Here is a 19,320-nt window from a genome sequence, read left to right as displayed (position 1 = left end):
AAATTGCGAAATTGTACAAAACCCTCGCGAACTTGCAGAAACCCGTGCGAACACAATGTCTTGATTTATTGAATTTGGCTTGAAAATTAAACCTGTTTAATTTTCAAGCCAAATTCAATAAATCAAGAATTAAGGGAAATATAAACTGTATATATATATTTGTGCTGAAAAATATTGGCTTGCTGTTGTGAATATTGCAATTCCAACTTTTTGTGAATTATTTTTGTTTTGTTGTGGTTGTGTGTATTGGTTTGAGTCACGAACTGTTGGCATGTATGATGTAACTATTTTACAATGGCGCCAGCAAGCTGCCAGAGCCGTTGTAAAATAGGTACAAAGTTAGCTTGCACAGGAAGCACTTAGATAAAATAAAGCAGCACCTGCTTCGTTTTATCTAGTGGTTCCTGTGCAAGCTAACTTTGTAACTATTTTACAACGGCGCTGGCAGCTTGCTGGCACCATTGTAAAATAGTTACATGAGTGGGGGTTCAACTTTTGAACCCGTTACGTCTGCGGATTTTTTTTTGCGGATTTTGCGGGAAATCCGCAAAATTCGCGGATTGCGGATTTCCCAAAAATCCGCAAAATCCGCGGGCGTAACGGATTTCCTGCTCATGCCTAGAAGAGAGTGGTGTGGAGTAAAGCGTCAGAGAGTGGAGAAGTGTGGTTCAATGATTAGAGCGGCAGACCCTGATGCAGAGGTCTGTCCCGGGACCAGGGTTCAATTCCCCGGGACCAGAGTTCAATTCCTCGCCTCAGCGGGTCTTGGGCTCAAAATTCCGCGGACCTGATAATTCTCGCCTCGGTGCCTATTCCAATCATGGAGTCCCACTCTGCAACTCTGGGCAATAGCTTGCTTAATCTCCACAACGGCCCCCACAACGCTAAGGATGCCTGGCCTCCACCTTGGGGGTGCCCAGGAGTGGACGCCTCACAGGGAAAGCCAGGATGGGTTCCACAGCGGTATTCGTACAAGCGCCTTGAGACCCTTGCAAGTGAGTAGTGCGCTATACAAGTATCAATTTACATTTAATTTACATTTAGAGAGTAGAGTGTCGTGGAGTGGTGTAATGTAGCATGGAGTTCCGTAGAGTGTCATAGAGTGGCATAAAGTAGAGCAGAGTGGAGTGTCATAGAGTGGAAGAGTGCAGAGTGGAGGGGCTTACAATATCGTAGACTGGGAGTGTTGTAGAGTGGAGTAGGGTGGAGAGGCATAGAGCATTGTACAGTAGCTTGGAGTACAGTGCTGTAGTGTAGAGTGCAATGGAGTAAAGTGCTGTGGAATGGTATAGAGGAAGTTGTGTACAGTGGGGTAGAGGGGCGTAGAGTAGGGTGGCTTAGAGCAGAGTAGAGTGTTGTGGAGGGAGTAGAGTGTAGTAGAGTGGAGCTGAGTGGAGGGACATATAAACTTATTGTTTGGAGTAGAGCAGGGTAGAGTGGTGCAGAGTGGAGTAAACTGGTGTGGAGTGACACAGAGTTTAGTGGTGTACAGTGGAGTAGATTGTCAAAGTATAGTGGCATAGAGTATAGAAGAGCATTGATGACTGTAGTGTGTTTAAGTGGAGTGTCATGAGTGGAGTGGCATAGAGTAGAGTGGAGCAGAGTAGAGTGGGCTTTTGTAGAGTAGAGCTGAGAGGTGTGTCATTGAGCAGAGTGGAGTAGTATGTCATAGAGTGAAGTGTTATAGAGTAGAGTGGAGTGGCGTGACAGAGTGTCCTAAAATGGAGGAACGTAGTGTGTCTTAGAGTAGAGGGGTGTGTTGTGGAGTGGCATGTTGTAGAGTGGAGCGGCATAGAGTGGAGCTGTGTGTCTTATAGTGTCAAGGAGAGGTGTGATGGAGTCGAGATGCAGGAAGCAAAAAGGTGGTGTGTCATCATTGAATCAGTGATAATAACTATTCATATTTGTAAATCACAAACATATCACCCCTTAAGGTTACAAGGCGCTGAAGGATGTTGGGTATATTAAGTGAGCTATTGTCCAGAGTCACATGGTGCTGAGCTGAGATGCAGCTGGCGCCTGGGATCGACCCGTGAGCCCTGCGCAAACCTATAATCCTGCGTCCAGAGGCACCATGCTACTTGTATATGCCCAGAGAGTTGTCCTACCCTGAGGAAACTGCTTCAAGAATCAATTGATGAGGCACCTTCCATCTCTAACCATCAAGTATTTTTAAGGTAACAGGTTTCCATTTCCATTCCTTTTCAGATATAGTTCTATTTTAGTGACAGTTTGAAGAAATTGAGTTTGCTTTTTAAATCAGGCACCGGCTTTGTGCAGTAATTGTGCTTTCAGTTGTTGTTCTCACCAAAATTATAGTCTGTAAAATGTTCCCAAATAACATGCCATGTTAGACTTAATCACAATATATTTTGTATTTTTAGATCAACCACATTGTCACAGATCCCTTTCATTTTCTATGTTTGAAAATACATTGAAGATTTCCCATTCAGAAACACAGGGTACTATTATATCAACGTCTAAGCCTATCGAGTATGTTGTCTAGTATGTAAGACTATAGCATTTCTCCTTCAATTTCTAAACATACACATATTGCTACGTTTCACATGTAGATGAGGGTACCGACACGTTGTATATCAAAATATCAACACAAAAATATCACGGTAACTAAATATTATTTAGAGAAAATTGGTGTTAGACTTGACAGTCTTAGGGTGGTTTTCCTCCCAACTTTTTGCTTACCTCCTCCACTTTTCTGACCTAATTTTTGCTGGTTTTAGGACTCTGTGCGCTTTCACCACTGTTATCATGTGCTAAAATGCTTGTACTCTCTCCTTAAAACATGACAACATTGGTTTAAACCCAATTGCATTTTTACTTTGCTTATATGCCCTTAGTATGGTGGTACTCCTTGTAGCCAGGGCCTGAAAATTAAATGATACTTGTGGGTCTGTATTTCTGGGTTGAATCCATCATCGTTCTTTAGCTCACTTCCCCACCCCTGTTTTCACTGAGACATATGCACATCAGTTTTGACCCTGTGCCTCATGGGAACAGTCCAGTCCGATTCATCCCATATCTGTGACTGAGGGTGAGTGTCTGAAAAGTTTCAGAGTTCCATCCTGCGTCTCTTTGTGTTTTTTTTTGTTTGCTTTAAGTTGGCGGGGTATCCCCAGACGTGGGTCCCTGGCTCACTTTGCCACTGGATTCAATCCAGCCTGGCTGATGAGAGGTGTTACCCAGAAACCGATCCCAGTATGTTTGTTTCCAGTCCAGGGAAGACCTCGCTTGGCAGTTCGGGCTGGACTGTTCCCGTGTGTCACAGAGTCACAATTGATTTTCATATATCTGGGTCTGAACTGGGGTGGCGAAGTGAGCTAAAGAATGATGATGGATTCCACCCAGATCTGTAGCTGGGGTGAGTGTCGGAAAAGTTTCAGCACTCCATCCATCGTCTCTTTGTGTTTGCTATGTGTACATTCAACACATATGCAGTTGGAATGTACACATAGGCAGGGATATATATTGAAATCCATTTCCCACTGCCGCAAGACTTCTACAGCCACAGTACTGGCCCCTCATCAGGCCCAGAATACAGTGGTCAAATGGCCAAAGGCGCAGCAGTCTCGTAGCGGTCGCGGACACAGTCCTTCGTCAGTTGGACTGCCAAACTTGTAATAAGGCCCATACCTTCAAGATGCTCACCCACACCTACAAATGCCTCCACATTACCGGACCCCACTAACTCAACAAGAGAATCACCTTCTACGTATCCACCGACCTGGCCCTCACCAAAATACCACACATCTGGAGAGTCGGAACAGGTGGAAGAGTCTTCTCCTATGACATGGCCAAAATCTGGAACGAGCTCCCGACCAACATCAGGCACGCACCCTCCCTGAACATCAGGAAAAATTCACAACCTGGCTCTTCGACGGACCGGAGCTGCACCCCCCCCCCCCCCACCCCCACCCCCGCTACTTGAGACCCTCACGGGTGAGTAGCACGCTTAGATTTCCCCTGATTGATTGATTGATTGAGACTAATTTAACGCATTCAATCTAAATATTAACAATTCTTCCCTGAATAAACTTCAGGTGATTCAGAATGCAACATCCTGCCTAATCTTGAATCTGCCTAAATATCTTTCCACAAGGGAAAGAAGTTGCTCTCTTCATTAGTTGCCAGTTGGAAGTCAAGTGGTCTACAAAGCCCTTTGTATGGCTTTGCTCTTCATCACCAAGAACCGTTGCATTTTAGAGCATCCTTTCAGTGGTATATTCCAAGCAGGCTGCTTAGATCATTCTTTAGCAGGACGGCAACTGTTAATAGATTTCGGAAAACAAGATTGGGGAAGCTTTCCTTCTCTGTCACTGCATCAAAACTCTGGAATTCGATGCCTGCTCACATCGCTGCATTGGAGTTATTCCCTTTGTTCTGCAAGCATCTTAAAACTTGGCTCTTCTCTTTCACGTGAGGGTGTCTCCCCGTTCTCCAGTTGTAGTTTCCCTTTATGGGTCAGCGTTTTGATACCCTATAGGTTTAGTGAGCTCTACAAATTTGATTTGATTTTATTTCATGGTGAGGGCAAAGTGGAGCACTGGCAGGACTGCTGTCATTAATTTACTTGGGTCACTCAGGGTGGTACAAACAGTGCTTCAGGCCCTGGTGACCCTGCTAACACCCATGCACTGTGTATTACTGGTAGTATATAATAGAGATTAATAAGGGTGTTAAAGTCCTCGCCAATTGGGTTTGCCAATGTACCTGTGTCAGTTTCAGGGAGAAAGCACTGCCACTGGGGCCTGGGCAGCAGGCTCCAGTGCACATTCGGAGGCATAATCATCAGCATTGGAGCAAAAAGTGGGGGGAATGACCATACAAAAACGCCACTCCAACAGTAAGAAGTTTCCTAACCATCCAGTTTTAGATTAGTCCTACATGTTTAGCACCGTTACGCTTCACTCCTTTCAAATTCTTTACACAATGTATTCTGCTTGGTGTATTTCTTGTTTTTCTGTCTTACTTTCACACTTGATCCATTGTAAATGTCTTACCTGTGATCATGACACAACTCAACTTCATAAACTTCATCCTGGATTGAATGTTACTGCTCCCAAAGAGACGGCAACATTGGAGAGGAGGTGAACTACTGTGTCTGTAGCAGAAACTGGAATATCTGCGAGGAAGAAAATACATGTATGTTAGATTTCTGAATATGAACATTTTGAGGAATTGACAATTGAAATATTCATCCTGAATTATAGTGTTTTAAACCAGATCACAGAAAGGGGAATGTATATAGTGATACGACGATGGGCGTTTGACCACCAAGCAACTCATACAGTACACTGTAACCCCCTTTATAAGGTTTTGCTGTTTAGACAATGCTATTTGGATGAATGGAGAAGGACTCTTTCAGACACACAGCATCCAGCTCAGTATCCGGCAGGAAGTGGCCAGGCAGCAGTCTCCACGTTCTATACTTCACCTATCATCATATCAGGTCCCATCATTGGCCACTACTGGGCAAAGAAAGCACAAGACATGATAGAGTGGAAAATATACATTTGTAAATATACATCTGTTATTATCAGAACACATAGATGCACAGGGTACAACATGTATACCCCCTTATCTACAAGACGCAATACTGTGACTGCATCCATAGGAACTACACAGATTCTAAAGACCTATAAAGGGTAAGGGAATGAGAGGCGACATGAGAGAAACTTATCAACCACAGTCCTTAACAACTCTCATCAGAAGACTTCAGGCACTCACCAGGTATGGCCCTGCATTTTGCAGTATCATCTTGACAGGATACTACATAACTGATTTCCCAAAAAAACTTTTTTTTAAAAAAGAAGCCAGACCAGTGTACTTCCCTTCCCATCATGCGTCTCTACAGAAAGACACTCCACAATGGTTCCTAACATCTGTAACTACAGGTAAAGACACCACTGGCTTTCATCTGTATTTTCCTGTCTCTTCCCCTTCTTCAGTCCTGAGGGTTTCCCAGTGCCTGGGAATCCAAGGCTAAAAACAGACACATGCAAGGGTATTATGTTTCTGCCAGTTTGGACCTGGAATGGAATGGCCACAAACCCTCCACCACTGCACCCAAAGCAAGCACCTACAAGGTCAGACTTCATCAAGCGCTCACATCCCCACAACCATGCACAAGACTAGCCCACTTACACTTAAGACATAAACTCAAACGCATGCACATCCCACTAAGCACCACACACCCTCAAACTATCAAACATACACTCCAAGACATGTTCATCACCACACAATCTGCAGTTGTTCATGCTCCAGACATTACAGACTTTGGTGCACACTTTATCACAGAAACGTTTCTCACCCCCATATTTTTGCTCATTTTTTTCATCTTTGATTCCAGGGCCTGCAGTATCCAGCATGGAGACAACACATCAGGGTCTGCCGCTCTAACCATTGAGTCCCACTCTTCAACTCTGGGCAATAGCTCGCTTAAACTCCACAACGACCCCAACAGCGCCAGGATGCCTGGCCTCACCTTGGGGGTGCCCAGGAGTGGACGCCTCACAGGGAAAGCCAGGAGGGGTTTCAGAGTGGTATGTGTACAGTGCCGTGATACCCCTTGGGGTGATTGTACGCTATATAAGCACTACAACATTTTACATTTACATATTCCACTCTCTGCATCTCAGTTTGACAACCTCCATCTCATCTACAGGCTTCAAAGGCAGAACAAAGACTTCATAGATGAAGCCTCAGAGCTCCTCACCATCTCATGCATCCATCACACCCAAACTTCTATTCCCAGTGACTTCAACCTTGCAGACATCTCAAGCACAAAAAACAATTACAGTTTCCTCAAACATATTGATTCCTTCAATGTGGTAAAGCATGTTATAACCACCATGTCCCAAAAGTCAGATCCGCAACCTCATCAACTGTCCAAGGCTAAACTTCTGCCCACCTGCACTGGACTGACCCCGTCCCCTGCATACTGTACAACAAACACAACATTGACAGTTCAAGAGAGAACAACAAACCATCACATCCTTCAAAGTTTTCTTCACCAACTACCTATGTTTGAATATAAGGGGATTTTATTTTCCAAACCTAATCTACAGGTGGAGGGGCGCTAATCATGGTCAAACTACATTTTTGCAATCAGAGTGGTAGCACATAGCTACATCGCTCTGATGTAGAGGTATTTATAGATGTGCATCCAAAGCTCTTTCTTAAACAAAAGCATGGTTGGGTTAGTTCTGAGTGCAGGGATGTCATGCCATTTCCTACATACATAAATGGAGAAAACATGCATACATGCACTTTGCTTTTAAGTTAATCTGACCGCTTTGTGCCAAGCTACCAGAGGGGTAAGCACGGGTTAATTTAGAGACATTTTGGTTCATTCTGACAAGAATTGTAGTTGTTGCTTGAGGGGGTCCACCATCCCCACCCCCCTAAGCAAACAACATAATTTCTTACAGTGTACATGACAGATCATGTGACTGTGTGCTTTTTCAGGTGTATGTGAGCTCTCTGTTATCTGCCTGTGTATGTGCATATATCTTGGTCCAGTGAATGAATATTTTTGCATCTTTTGTGTGGTGGTACAGTCTCATCAAACTCTGCTATTTACCCAGTGGCCAGCAAAATAATACATCATTTCAGCTTTTTAGCGAGCAGATGGCTAAATATCTGCTACTTCACTGTTTATAGAGCTACAGGCTAAATGGTATAGATCAGGTATTATTTGCCCAGAATCAAGATAAATAGTGTGACTGAGGTCTTTATTTATCCAAACATGAAGAAAAGGGTCTCCAGGCAATAGCAATGTATATAGGGGGTTCAGGAAAGTGTGTAAAACATTTGAGAGTAAGTGCAGGTAAGTGCATGAGTTAATCTGTTTAGAGAATAACATGCTTAAAATCAATTTGAATAAAAAGCATTCATGTTCATATAATATTAGGTACTTCAAGCGTGTATCAAGCTCTTTCTGAACATCACAATGCTTTATGTAGTACTTTTGATCTAATTACCCCTTTCCAAAGGGATCATAATCCCACTCATGGTCACCATGTCTCTTGGTATATGTTGGCTCTTAGATCATGTAAAACTTTTGAAAGACAGTGGAGGTGCTCTAATAATACCTGTGACAGGCAGATGTACCGTACAGCACTTACATGGGACCAGTGCAACATAAAGGCTGATCGGAAACTATGCATCTCGGATAAAATTCCTGACAAAAAACGAATCGAAAATGTTATTTAGAGTACTAAATATCTGTACATCCTAGAGAGCATGTACTCTAGACATCCAGCTATCCCCGCCTATTTGTAATTCTTTGGCTAATCACTTTGAAGAAAAATTAAAAATAATCTGTAAGGATTTCCCTTGCCATCCCAAGGGGAGACTAGGTTTTCCTTACCCCCCTTTCACCCAGCCCATGGGGTCCCAAACTTGAGAACGATCAGGGAGTTTTCCATGGATGAAATTCAGGTGGCATTTGCTTCAGCCAAATTCGGAACGTCTTTTATTTATTTGTCCTCCCAAGATCTCAGTTGCTCTTGCTATTTAGTTGGTCCCTGCTATCCATTTGATATTCTATTTTTCGGTTAACACTGGAAAAATCTCTGCCACATGGAAGGCGGCCCAGGTTAGGCCGATCTGATAAAAAGGCTTATCTGGCACTTTACAACCTCTCTAATTACCGTCCAATCTCATTGCTTTCTTTATTGGTTAAGCTCTTGGAAGGATTATTTAACAAACAACTTTTAGAGTACCTTAAGATTGCCAACATCCTACACGCATCACAATCGGGTTTCAGACCATCTAACAGCACTGAGACAGGCTTGGTAGTGGTCACTGACCATATCAGAGGTTCCCTAGATTCAAATATACTATCCATGTTAGTAGTGCTTGACTTGTCAGTGTTCCATCCCAAATTACTCTATAGGCTACAAGAGATGGCATTCATGGCACAGCGCTAAATTGGCTTGGCGATTTCCTGTCCAACATAACCATTATTTCAAGCTCCTTTAAATCTCGCACAATGTGGCTGGACAAAGGGGTACCAACCCCCCAACAATCAGGGGATGGAAGAAGGCCTTAGTCACTGCATGGGTGCTGAAATCGCAGTCTTCCAGGTTCTGGTGTGTCCCCAGAAACACAGGAAAATATGGTCTGGATGGGCAATATATCGTGGAATAGAGTTACCACCCTTACCCCCAATAACACCTCATTTAGCTGGGTCCCCACAAATGGATCGGATCCCTAAACATTCCAGATATCATTACACAGTCACTAGTAGTCATCTACATTATGCCTTTATGTACCTGGTGGGGTCTAACACACTCTGTGTCAAGTTTCTGATGTTTTGCCCCGCATGTTGGCAGGGGTTACAGTTTAATCTATATATATATATGGGTGTACTTTGGAGTTATTGGATAATCAGTATGTATACATGGGGCCACAGCCCTTTATGTACCCGGAAAAACTAAATAAAATATGAGTGACCAGTTTAGAGGCTGTACCCAACTAAAGTTATTTTGGAGGGATCTGCGGAAGGAAGGAGGAGGAGCACGATGACCAGCAGGAGAATAAGGACTAGGAGATGGTTCACCATGAGGTAGGATGACCAAAGCCATGAGGACAGGGCAAGATCAACTCAGATCTGGGTGACTATGGCCAGAGGGGACCAGGAACAAATGGGTGGGGTGGCACAGAACCAGGAGGAACAAGGATAGGGTAAAAAGAATCAGTAGGACTGGGAGGATGTGGAACAGTGGTATCAAGACCCGAAGGAACAGAGGACCAGGATACACACAAGGCCTTGGACTAGTCAGCACAGTTCTCACAGGGGGCTATGGGGATGCAGCACAGGGTCGGGGGACCAGAACCAGTCCAAGCAGGAGGATAAGGGCTATGAAGGCTAGTCCTAAGAGAACAAGGACACAAGAGGCCACAGTGACCAAGAGGACCAGCGGGACCAGGAGTTGGGATACCACGTATCAGATGAACAGGTGAGAAGCATTAGAAGGACCAGAGGCAAGAGGATTTAATCCAGTGGCAAAAAATCAGAAAGAGAACAAGGACTTTGAGGACCTGGAATAAAAAGACTAGTGCTAGGAAGACTACATCCAGAGTGAGAAAGACAGACAAGAGCTAAGAGGAACAGGGCAAGGAGGTTCAGTGGAACCAGAGCCATGAACGAGGAAGTCCCGGGATGATCAAGGGAGAACCAAGATGAGGGTGAAAAGAAGGACCAGGACAGAGGGAGATGAACGGCAGGAGCATGTATGATAAAGTCGGGTGAGTAGGAGCATAATTGCAAAAATAAGGTGAATCAAGACTAAGAGGATTAGTTAATGCAAAACCAGGATGAGTAGGAGTAGAATGATTTATTGGACTAGGACAAGTAGTATCATGGCCAGAAGGAGAATTAATAATCAGATCAGGAGCATGTGTACTAGGGCTATTAGGACCAGGGACCTGATAGCGGAGGAATAGGTGGACTAGAATGATAAACAGTAACCAGGCTAGGAGGACTAGGGGCAAAACCATGGGAACTAGTGATGGAGCAAGTATTCGCACGTTATGCGACTTGCTTGTATTCATGAACATCGAATAACGTTAACGTCATAACCAACATGTTTGTCTTATTAATATTGCACTTTTACACTACACGAGGGTGTCCCAGTGATGCTTGCCTATGTGTTTTCTAATCCTAACTACGCTTGCATATTAAATGGTCGCTGCTTTGCGGGAATACAGTCTGCGCATGCGTCGGTCATACCCATGTGATGTGACGCACTCGCAGTTCTGGAGGGAACTTGTCGCTCATGCGCAGTATTGCTAAAGATGGCTGCTTTGTTTCTCACATGCTCTTCGCTTGCACTGCTGCTTTGGCTCAGCTGTTCGTTCTGCTTAACTCCTAATGCTATAGTTATTATAAAGTAAGGGGTGTAGTATAGCCAATCATGGTATACAGTGTAATCATTTTTTCTGTGTTTCTAAATTATTTTCGCTTACTTTTCATGTAACATTCTCCGGGGGCCTGAGAGAGGGGTGCTACTCCACATTGGAAGCCCGTGCGGTACCAATCACGTGATGGGGGAAAAGAGAGTCATACAGCAGTGGAACCCAGCCAGCTGGCTGCCGAAGCTAAGATGCTCCTGAAAAACTGACCTGCGCCCCAGCGAGGAATGGCTGATTCGTACCTGCAATTGATACAATTGTAATGTTTTACTGTGTACTCTATTGTTTTCTTAAAACTCACATGCCATGGGAACTGGAATGTAAGGGGTGGGTTCAAATATTGAATATAAATCCTGAGAAAGTCTAAAAATCGGGAGGTACAATGACCTAACCACCTCCCGTGTCCAATCAGAATTTAGGGAACCTTTCACTTGCAACATTTGTGGGTGATAAACTGACCCAAAAACAGTATAACTAGCCTAGGTTTAGCTAGAGAAATTCTCCGACTTGTCCGAATAGCTGACCTGTCACTGACCCAACGAACTCTATAGGTGATTGATAGAGAGAGCTGCGGAGCACTCTGTCCGAAATTTCCACAAACTCAATCGGAGTTTGGAAACCTTAAGTGCTGGCGAAGCACTTTGCTGGGAGATTCGAGAACCCAATCGGGGTTATTGGCAGATTCCTTGCAGAGAGGGAGTAGCGCAGGCGTTGCATCCGAAGCTGCAGGTGTTGGTCGTACCCTTTGGTGAGCCCGGTCCTGATCCAAATCCTGGGGTTATCCTGTCCTGACTGTCCATGAGCTGTACCTGCTCGCCTACTGGCAACCAAAGTCCTTGAGGGTCCTTTCCCAACTGACCCGTGGCCAGGGTTAGTCTTCATTCTGTCCTAGGTAAATATAACTTCTATGTGGGTGTGTGACTATCTAAACCTTTTCTCTCCCGTCTTAAATAAAGCAAAATAGCCTATGTCTTTTTACCTGTCTTTCTATAAAATTAGACTTTTCATGCAAAGTGTTTACTAGCATGTTCCATTTTTCTCCCTACGTTTAGTCTAAATCCTGAACTGTTTACATATATAGTATGTTCCATTCTTACCTTCCCTATAGAAATTAAGCTTTCAAGTCATGAGATTCGTTTCTTCTTAACCGTTAGTATATTTCGAAAGTCAACCTTGATTAGTATGTTCCCTTTCTTTACCCGCCTTTAGTGACGTTGTGAAAGTCTGTTAGACTAAAATAGCGTGTTCCTTATTTTTCCCCTTCCATTTTCATTCTTCGATTTATAGATGATTCTTACTTTGATTCATAGTTATACTATATTCCTAATCTTAGTCATTGATAGTCTAATCTGTGTAAATTTAATTCTCATGGCATATGATGACGAAGAATAGTTAGATAAAGGTGTTGAAAACTTCTTGCGTTTGTGGTTATTACAAAAGTATAAACATTATTCAAATGTACATGGTATTATTTTGGTGTTATCATCCTATCCTCTGATAGCTCCTGATCCATTGTGATCTTAGGTACCTGTGACAAGGATTGGTAAATCAGGTACACTGAATTTATTGGAAAGGAACAAGGGTTGCTGATAGTGGTGTGTAGGTTACCTGATTAAAGTATAGTGAAAATATAAAACTTTATGGGCCCAAGTGTGCATTGTCCGATGACAAAAGTTAGTCGGGTGACCTGCGCGCTCTATCACTAGGTCCTGGAGTACCATGTAGAACCAGGATCTGCAGTAGTAAGATCAGGGTGGCGATGAAAAAGAGAACCAGAGCAATGAGAAAGAAGAGGACCAAGGATACAGAGCAGGACTAAAACTACCAGGTGCACTCCCAAGTGGACCTAGTAAGGAGGGCCAGGACCAGTGCATGCAGACCAGGTGGGCCAAGGTCACAGGGGCTAGGACCAGGAACATCAGGATGACCCAAACAAGGAGGGACAGTTGCTCAGTGGCATCTTCTGTGTTTGGAGAAATCACGTGCACGTGATTCCTATACTGAAAGTCCAAGCTTTATCACTCATTGACGCCTGTGTACTACGAAAGCGAGTCCAATGTGGGTAGATCATCTTTAGACATCTATTCTTAGTCTTAGAAAGACAGACACGCCCTGAGCTAGAGGTGTCTGTTTCCCTTTGCCCTTGTCCTGATGAGGCCCAAATGAATGGGCTGAAACGCTTTGACCTCACAATTTGGAGAAGTCCAACAAATCATGAATGAATTATAAGAAATTGTTACACATTCTTTTCTAGGTAGAGGGTTGAAGTATCCCCTCGAGTTTGTGTTTTTAGTGCTATCTTCTATTCTTACGGATTGCTATTTGTAGTTATTGTTTGTTTATTTACCAGCATCCGCAATATAAGTATGAATAATAAGGAATCTTGCACATGTATATGTATTCACATTTTTTTTATATATAATTTGTGTATTGTCCTATTCAAATATATAAATACTATCGTACTTCAATTTTGGTGTTCGTTTTTTAGCTATAGCAAGTAAGTGGACATAAATCATGGTCTATGTGAGAACTCAATTTACTTTTTTCCTCTGGAAAATTCAATGTATCTATTTATTCCTCTGCATTATTGCTCATATTTCCATTGGCCTTTTGCCCAGATGTGGTTGGATTAACAGGGCAACCCTATTCATATCATGAGCCTGGCTCAGCAGCAGAAGGGCAGAATCGTGTCTGTGGTCGGCAGCAACACTAGCTTGCTGTTAGACCCTGAAAGACAGATACCAGGAATACAGGAGGCTCCCTAGGGGAGCCCCCCAGTACATGGGATCGTACATCCAACACTGGAATCAGTATTTGGGTAGGATTCCAACATGTTTGATAATAAACATGAACGGTTTCGGTGCAGCCAATATATAGTTAGATATCTCGTAATTGACTTAATGTCCACTATATATTTAAAATGGCTGCCCGCACTTACAAAGCCTGGAAAATCGACTACTAGGTTTGTAGGGGGTGTCCTGCTAATGCAGAGGCACCCTCATACTTATAACTAAGCACCCTGCCCCCAGGACTGAAGAGCCTGCCACAGAGGTGACTTATAGGTTTTAAGTGCAGTGACCTCAAATATAAGAAAACTCTTATCTGTTGTGAGAGGTGCAAGCTCCAACTTTCACAGGCTGCAATGGCCAGCCTGTAATCATAGTTTGAGTGGTCTCCCGTGGGAGGCATAATACATGCTGCAACCCATGGGAGACCCCTGGTGTACATATGCCCTGGATACCTTAGTACCATATGCTAGGGACTTAGAATGGTACACCAGTAGCCAATTAGAAAGGTACCAAAGTACTTACCATGGTCCACTTTAGGGAGAGAGCACAGTGACTCAGGTCCTGATTAGCACGATCCCAGTCAGAATAGTCAGAAAATAGTGATACTAGCAAAAAGTGGGGGTAACCATGAAAGCAGATTCTACTTTCTTACAAAATCAAAGAATACAATGTAATACACTATCTAATTGTTCTGTGATTTCGATGCTCACATGTATTTTTCTAATTTACTGGGAATATTCCTTGATATTCCAGTGACATTCAGTTCAGTTAAGGAGGGATCAGATTTGACCCCTCCCTGAGCTTCAAACAACAAGCCACTGCCGTAGCAGGGACCTGCTTCGGAATTATTAAAGGGCTCAGGAAATTTTTCGACCTGATTCCCATCTCCGCAAGGAAAACGGTCGCTGTAGCCCACATTACCTCCCGCATCGACTACTGTAATAGTCTTTATGTAGGGACAAACAGAGAAGTCTGCCACAAATTACAAATTGTACAACACGCTGCAGCCAGACTAGTGTTAGGATGGAAAAAGAGAACCTCAGCCACAGCAGCAATGAACATCCTACACTGGCTGCCCATCCACAAAAGGGCGCTCTTTAAAATTCTACTGATCACTTTCAGGGCTTTCAATGGGAACGGACCAATCTACATAATGAAAATGTTCAAGCACTACAGCCCCACACAATGCCTCAGGTCCAAAGGGGCTAATCTTCTCACTATTCCCAAATTTAGACTTAAGACGAAAGGAGGAAAATCCCTGGCGGTACTAGGCTCCAAGGCCTGGAACCTTCTTCCCTCTCATCTCCGTCAAATCCCCACAGAAACAATTTTCAGAAAGGCTCTCTAAACCTGGATCTTCACTCTCTCTGAACAGCAATGTAAAAACCTAGTCTAGATACCCCTTTCTCTCCATAACTACCAGGGTCATTAAATCTCTTCTACAGCGCAAAGAAGCTCCTTGGAGTGCAACCTGCGCTTTATAAAAACCCCATCACATCACATCACATCACAAGTGTAGGCCCATTCTCTTGCTAGTGAAGAAGACATTGTTCATGAGTTGGCCATATGGTGGAGATTATTTGGCACCTCCAGATCTTTCACTTGTTCTTCCTTGTCTCGAAAGAAAGAAGGGTTAAAAGTCATATATAGTGTGCATCCTGAATGCACAGCTTTACCTAGAATAATCCCTGCATGAGAAGGAAGAGTTACTGGTCCCCAATATGCCATTTTATTCTCTTTCTTTTATGTAGACTGGAGTTCAGGGAGGATCATGGAGGGCCCTAAGCTTCTGAGTCCTTACTGGTGGAGCACCAGAGAGAGGAAATGTCCCTAAAGGCTCTAGGAATCTGTCTGGAGATTGATCAACTTTAACAGCTGTCCCTAACTCCACCTCCTTTAAAGCCTGGCTCCTCCCTCCTCCGAGGTCTCATTGTAGCTGGTGAAAGGCTCTGGGGAAGGCAGTTTACCTGCAGAGTACCACGGGTCACTAAGGTGTCCTTTGTATAGTCTGGTTTGGAATTACCATTAACCCCTTCAACCTTCAGACAATATGTCATTCACAGCAACCCAGTTCTGTGTTTCATTAAAGCCATCTGTGGTGTCTGCGCTATGGATCCACTGTATCACTGCCGTCTACCTGCTGTACTGCACCCTGGCGTTGCCTTTACCAGGTAAAACTCTTATCAAAGGTACCTAAACCATCCCACTTGGTGCATTGCTAATGGCAGGAGTGTTCTGCAGAGTTCTCAAAAAGCTTCTGTGTATCCTGGGCTGGTGTCTGTATGACAGCAGGCTCTCAGAAGTAGGGGGCATCACTTGAAGGATGAGTTGAGTGTGTGCCTAATACCTAGAAGTACCCAGACGCTTACCACCTTTCTCAGAGAGGGAAGGAGTATGCCTGCTCCTGCAGAGAGAGAGCCTGTCCTGGAAGAGAAGCCCCGCATGTTTAAGGCACAGTGAACTCCCAGAAGAAGCTAGAACCTGCCAGAAGGAGCAAAGCCAGGAGTGAACCTGTGGTGTGAGGGAGTCTCTGGTTTCCATGAGCGTTTCTTGTAGTGAACGGTGCCAAGATATTCAACTTAAGAGCAACATTCTTTCGTCCAGCATCCATACCATGTGCTCCGAGAGGGGGGGCCGCATGACAGTAGGGAAGCCACTCAAGAGGTGCCCCTGTGACAATGATGCAGAAGCCCTTATCTGTCTGGGAGGCAACAACTGCTGAAAATAAACACTCTCTGGAGATCTGACTGCAACAGCTGAGATCAAGCACCCATCTGCATCAGGTATGGAGGGCTGCAACTACTCAAGACAAGGGCCCGGCACGCAGGTCTGCCGCGAGAATCCCCGCCATGCAGTATTTGTGCCCAATGAAATTGTCTCCACGGTTCTGTCACTGACGACGGTACTCCAGGAACAGGATGGCAGAATGTACTTGTCATTGCCACAAGTACCCACATTCACCGAGGTGGTAAAATTGAGTCAGCTGTAGGAAGACTGAAAGACTGAATGCACAGAGGAAAATCTGCTGTTAAGAATCTCAAACTTTGCCTGTGTGACACGCAGGGGCATGAACTGAACTGTTGAAAAAGATACACATTAGCCAATTAATCAATATTTATACACATACTTCACAATGTATTTGTGTTTGGAGTTACAGCATTTATAATCAGAATTAAAGATAAATATATTTTTACAGAGTTGGCTCTACTTGGGCCAATTAGGTATTCAAGTCCTACCCTGAGATTTCAAGTTTAATATGCTGCAGAAATAGACTAATACTCGGAGAGCAGTCGTGAACCTTAGTTAGGAAGAAGTTTCAGTGCTTTATTCCCTAATATTGACTGTCATAAAAGAGGTAAAGAAACTGTGAACTGGAGGAGCAGCTGAGTCGCTCACTCTGAGATATGGAAGCATTGTAATGGGCTTAGGACAAGCCTATGTTGCCACCTACTGATTGTCTGTCTATTATGTGCCCAAGTTATAGGGAGGGTACGGTTAGTCGAATAGGTACCACTTCCTGCTGTTGACAGCTTGTGTTTACAGTAAAGGATTCTGGACTGTTGCATGGTATAGCTGCAGTTATTGGAGGAACTACCCTTGCTTTTCCAAACAGATTAGAGAATAAGGGTACACATCCACAAGTTTAACTCCATCCATCTTACATTTTTCAGACAATTTCCTGCATAATCACACCTTTGGGATTATTGGCTTACTTGGAGGATTACTCAGAACCTCTTGTTTGATAACTAATACTTTCATATCGGCCAGACTGCAAACTCACCACCCGCCATCCAAACACAACCGCCCAGAGGACACGGTGCATGCCTGAAAATGAGTCTATCTCTCCTTGAGCTCTCTTTTTCTCTTCATGCTTAGCACAGCCACAAGTCTGCTATGAAAGGACTGGGGCACATTCCTGCATTACACCCAATGTTTCCCCCGTGGGCCGCACAACATCAACAATCCTCAACTGACAGGGTTAAATTTAAGCTCATGACCCACAAGTGCTTTAGAGCCTTATTAAGGGCAAGACGCACTTTACAAATACTGCAACACAAAGCAGTACAATCCTGGAGAAGAGTGTTTAGGTAGAGCCTAAAGCAGCGCCCATGCGCTGCATAGGTGATGACCTCTTGGAATCGCTCAGGACTTTTTTGGAAACTCGTGCATGTACTCCACTGTTTCCAATGATCACTCGTGCATGTAAGGCGTTCACCTTGCGGGACCGAGCAGCGGCATCATCTGTTTCCAATTATAGCGCCTGCGCTTGTTTACATTTCCCTGTCTCGCGGTCACGTTAATTCACTTTTGGGGCCGCACGTTTCTTCTCACCCTCCTTTGTTTTCTCATGTGAGTTCCAAAGCTCTGGAGCCTCACGGCCCAGCCCGGCAAGCGTTTAATGCTTCATGAAAAGGGTGAACACAGCAAACCTTAAACAAAGCCCTCTCGCTAGGCGCTTCCCTCTTCAAATTAATCATGTCTGATGTGACGGGCCCCATTCTCTCCAATTTAGCAATTTATGACCTCCATTCTTAAATCGAGCCCGTTCATTTTGCTTACTGCACTGTCCATTTTGTTTTTCCTCAATGCTCCTCTGGTTGTTGAAATGTTTGCCATATTTTCACAAAAGTCAATCCGAGCGTTGATTTGCCTTTTTTCTTTATTTTCCAGAAAATACATTTTGCAACAATGGTTTCTGCAAAAATCTATAAAAGGCGCATTTTGAATCTAATTTGTAAACCGCATCATGGCTCACTTGGTAGCGCTGCTAAAAGTACAACATTGTTCTCCGTCCCTTGTAGTGTGTAGGACTTGTGCCGACTAAAGTCCTTCCTGTTTTAATTTGCATTACTATAAGCCATGCCGTTGTGCTAAAATCGCCAGACTCGTCTCTTAAGGGCAGGGCTACTTTGAAGATTCAGAGTGATTGTTGTGAAAACAAAATTGAATAACCTTATGTAGTCACTTAAAGCGTTTTGTATATTTTGGCAGTTAAAAAACAGTTTGACTTTCACATAAAGCAGCAGGCAGTTTGCCTTTAAGCACGTTTGAGTCGGTGGGCCCGATTCACAGAACTAATTTAAGACAACATCCTAAACTTACTACTTTTGATATTCACAGAAGTTAGGATTTTGTCTATAATTTGTTTTAAGACAGACTTAAGACAGACTTAAGTTAGGCTTTTGTCTTAAGTCTGTCTTAAAACAAACTTAAGACAAAATCCTAACTTCTGTGAATACCAAAAGTAGTACGTTTAGGATTTTGTCTTAAATTAGTTCTGTGAATCGGGCCCTTTGTGTACGAGAATATACATTTCTAAATTTAGGTGGTGTTGACGTCCCGGTTCACACGCATCAGATTAGCTCTGCAAAAGCGATAATAATAAAGAAAAAAAATTGTTTTATTTGACATCCAATTTGGTGGTTCGTAATGTATCTGCCCCAAAAGGATGAAAGGCAGAGACAGCTCAACTTGAGTTAAACTATTGGGCTACATGTTGCAGTTTGAACTCAGCCGCATGTCTTAATCAGCTGAGGTATTTTAGCAGTTATTTAATTTTAAAAAAGTTTAGTGATTTAGGGCCATATGTATC

General features: G+C 43.6%; 1 protein-coding gene across 1 annotated transcript in view; it reads right to left on the bottom strand.

Moving 5' to 3' along the window:
* Positions 1–19,320, bottom strand: part of LOC147706591 (cell adhesion molecule CEACAM1-like) — a 261,490-nt gene that overhangs the window by 228,136 nt on the left and 14,034 nt on the right. Inside the window, exon 2 of the mRNA XM_086933082.1 lies at positions 5,019–5,140. Coding sequence (XP_086789208.1) covers positions 5,019–5,055 — 37 coding nt within the window. The 5' untranslated portion in view covers positions 5,056–5,140. The remainder of the gene's footprint in view (positions 1–5,018; positions 5,141–19,320) is intronic.

This window comes from Lissotriton vulgaris, chromosome 7 (assembly GCF_964263255.1).
Source record: "Lissotriton vulgaris chromosome 7, aLisVul1.2, whole genome shotgun sequence".
NCBI classification, from domain to species: domain Eukaryota; kingdom Metazoa; phylum Chordata; class Amphibia; order Caudata; family Salamandridae; genus Lissotriton; species Lissotriton vulgaris.
The sequence above is the reverse complement of the archived record's forward strand: the minus strand, read 5'-3'. Positions and strand labels throughout refer to the sequence as shown.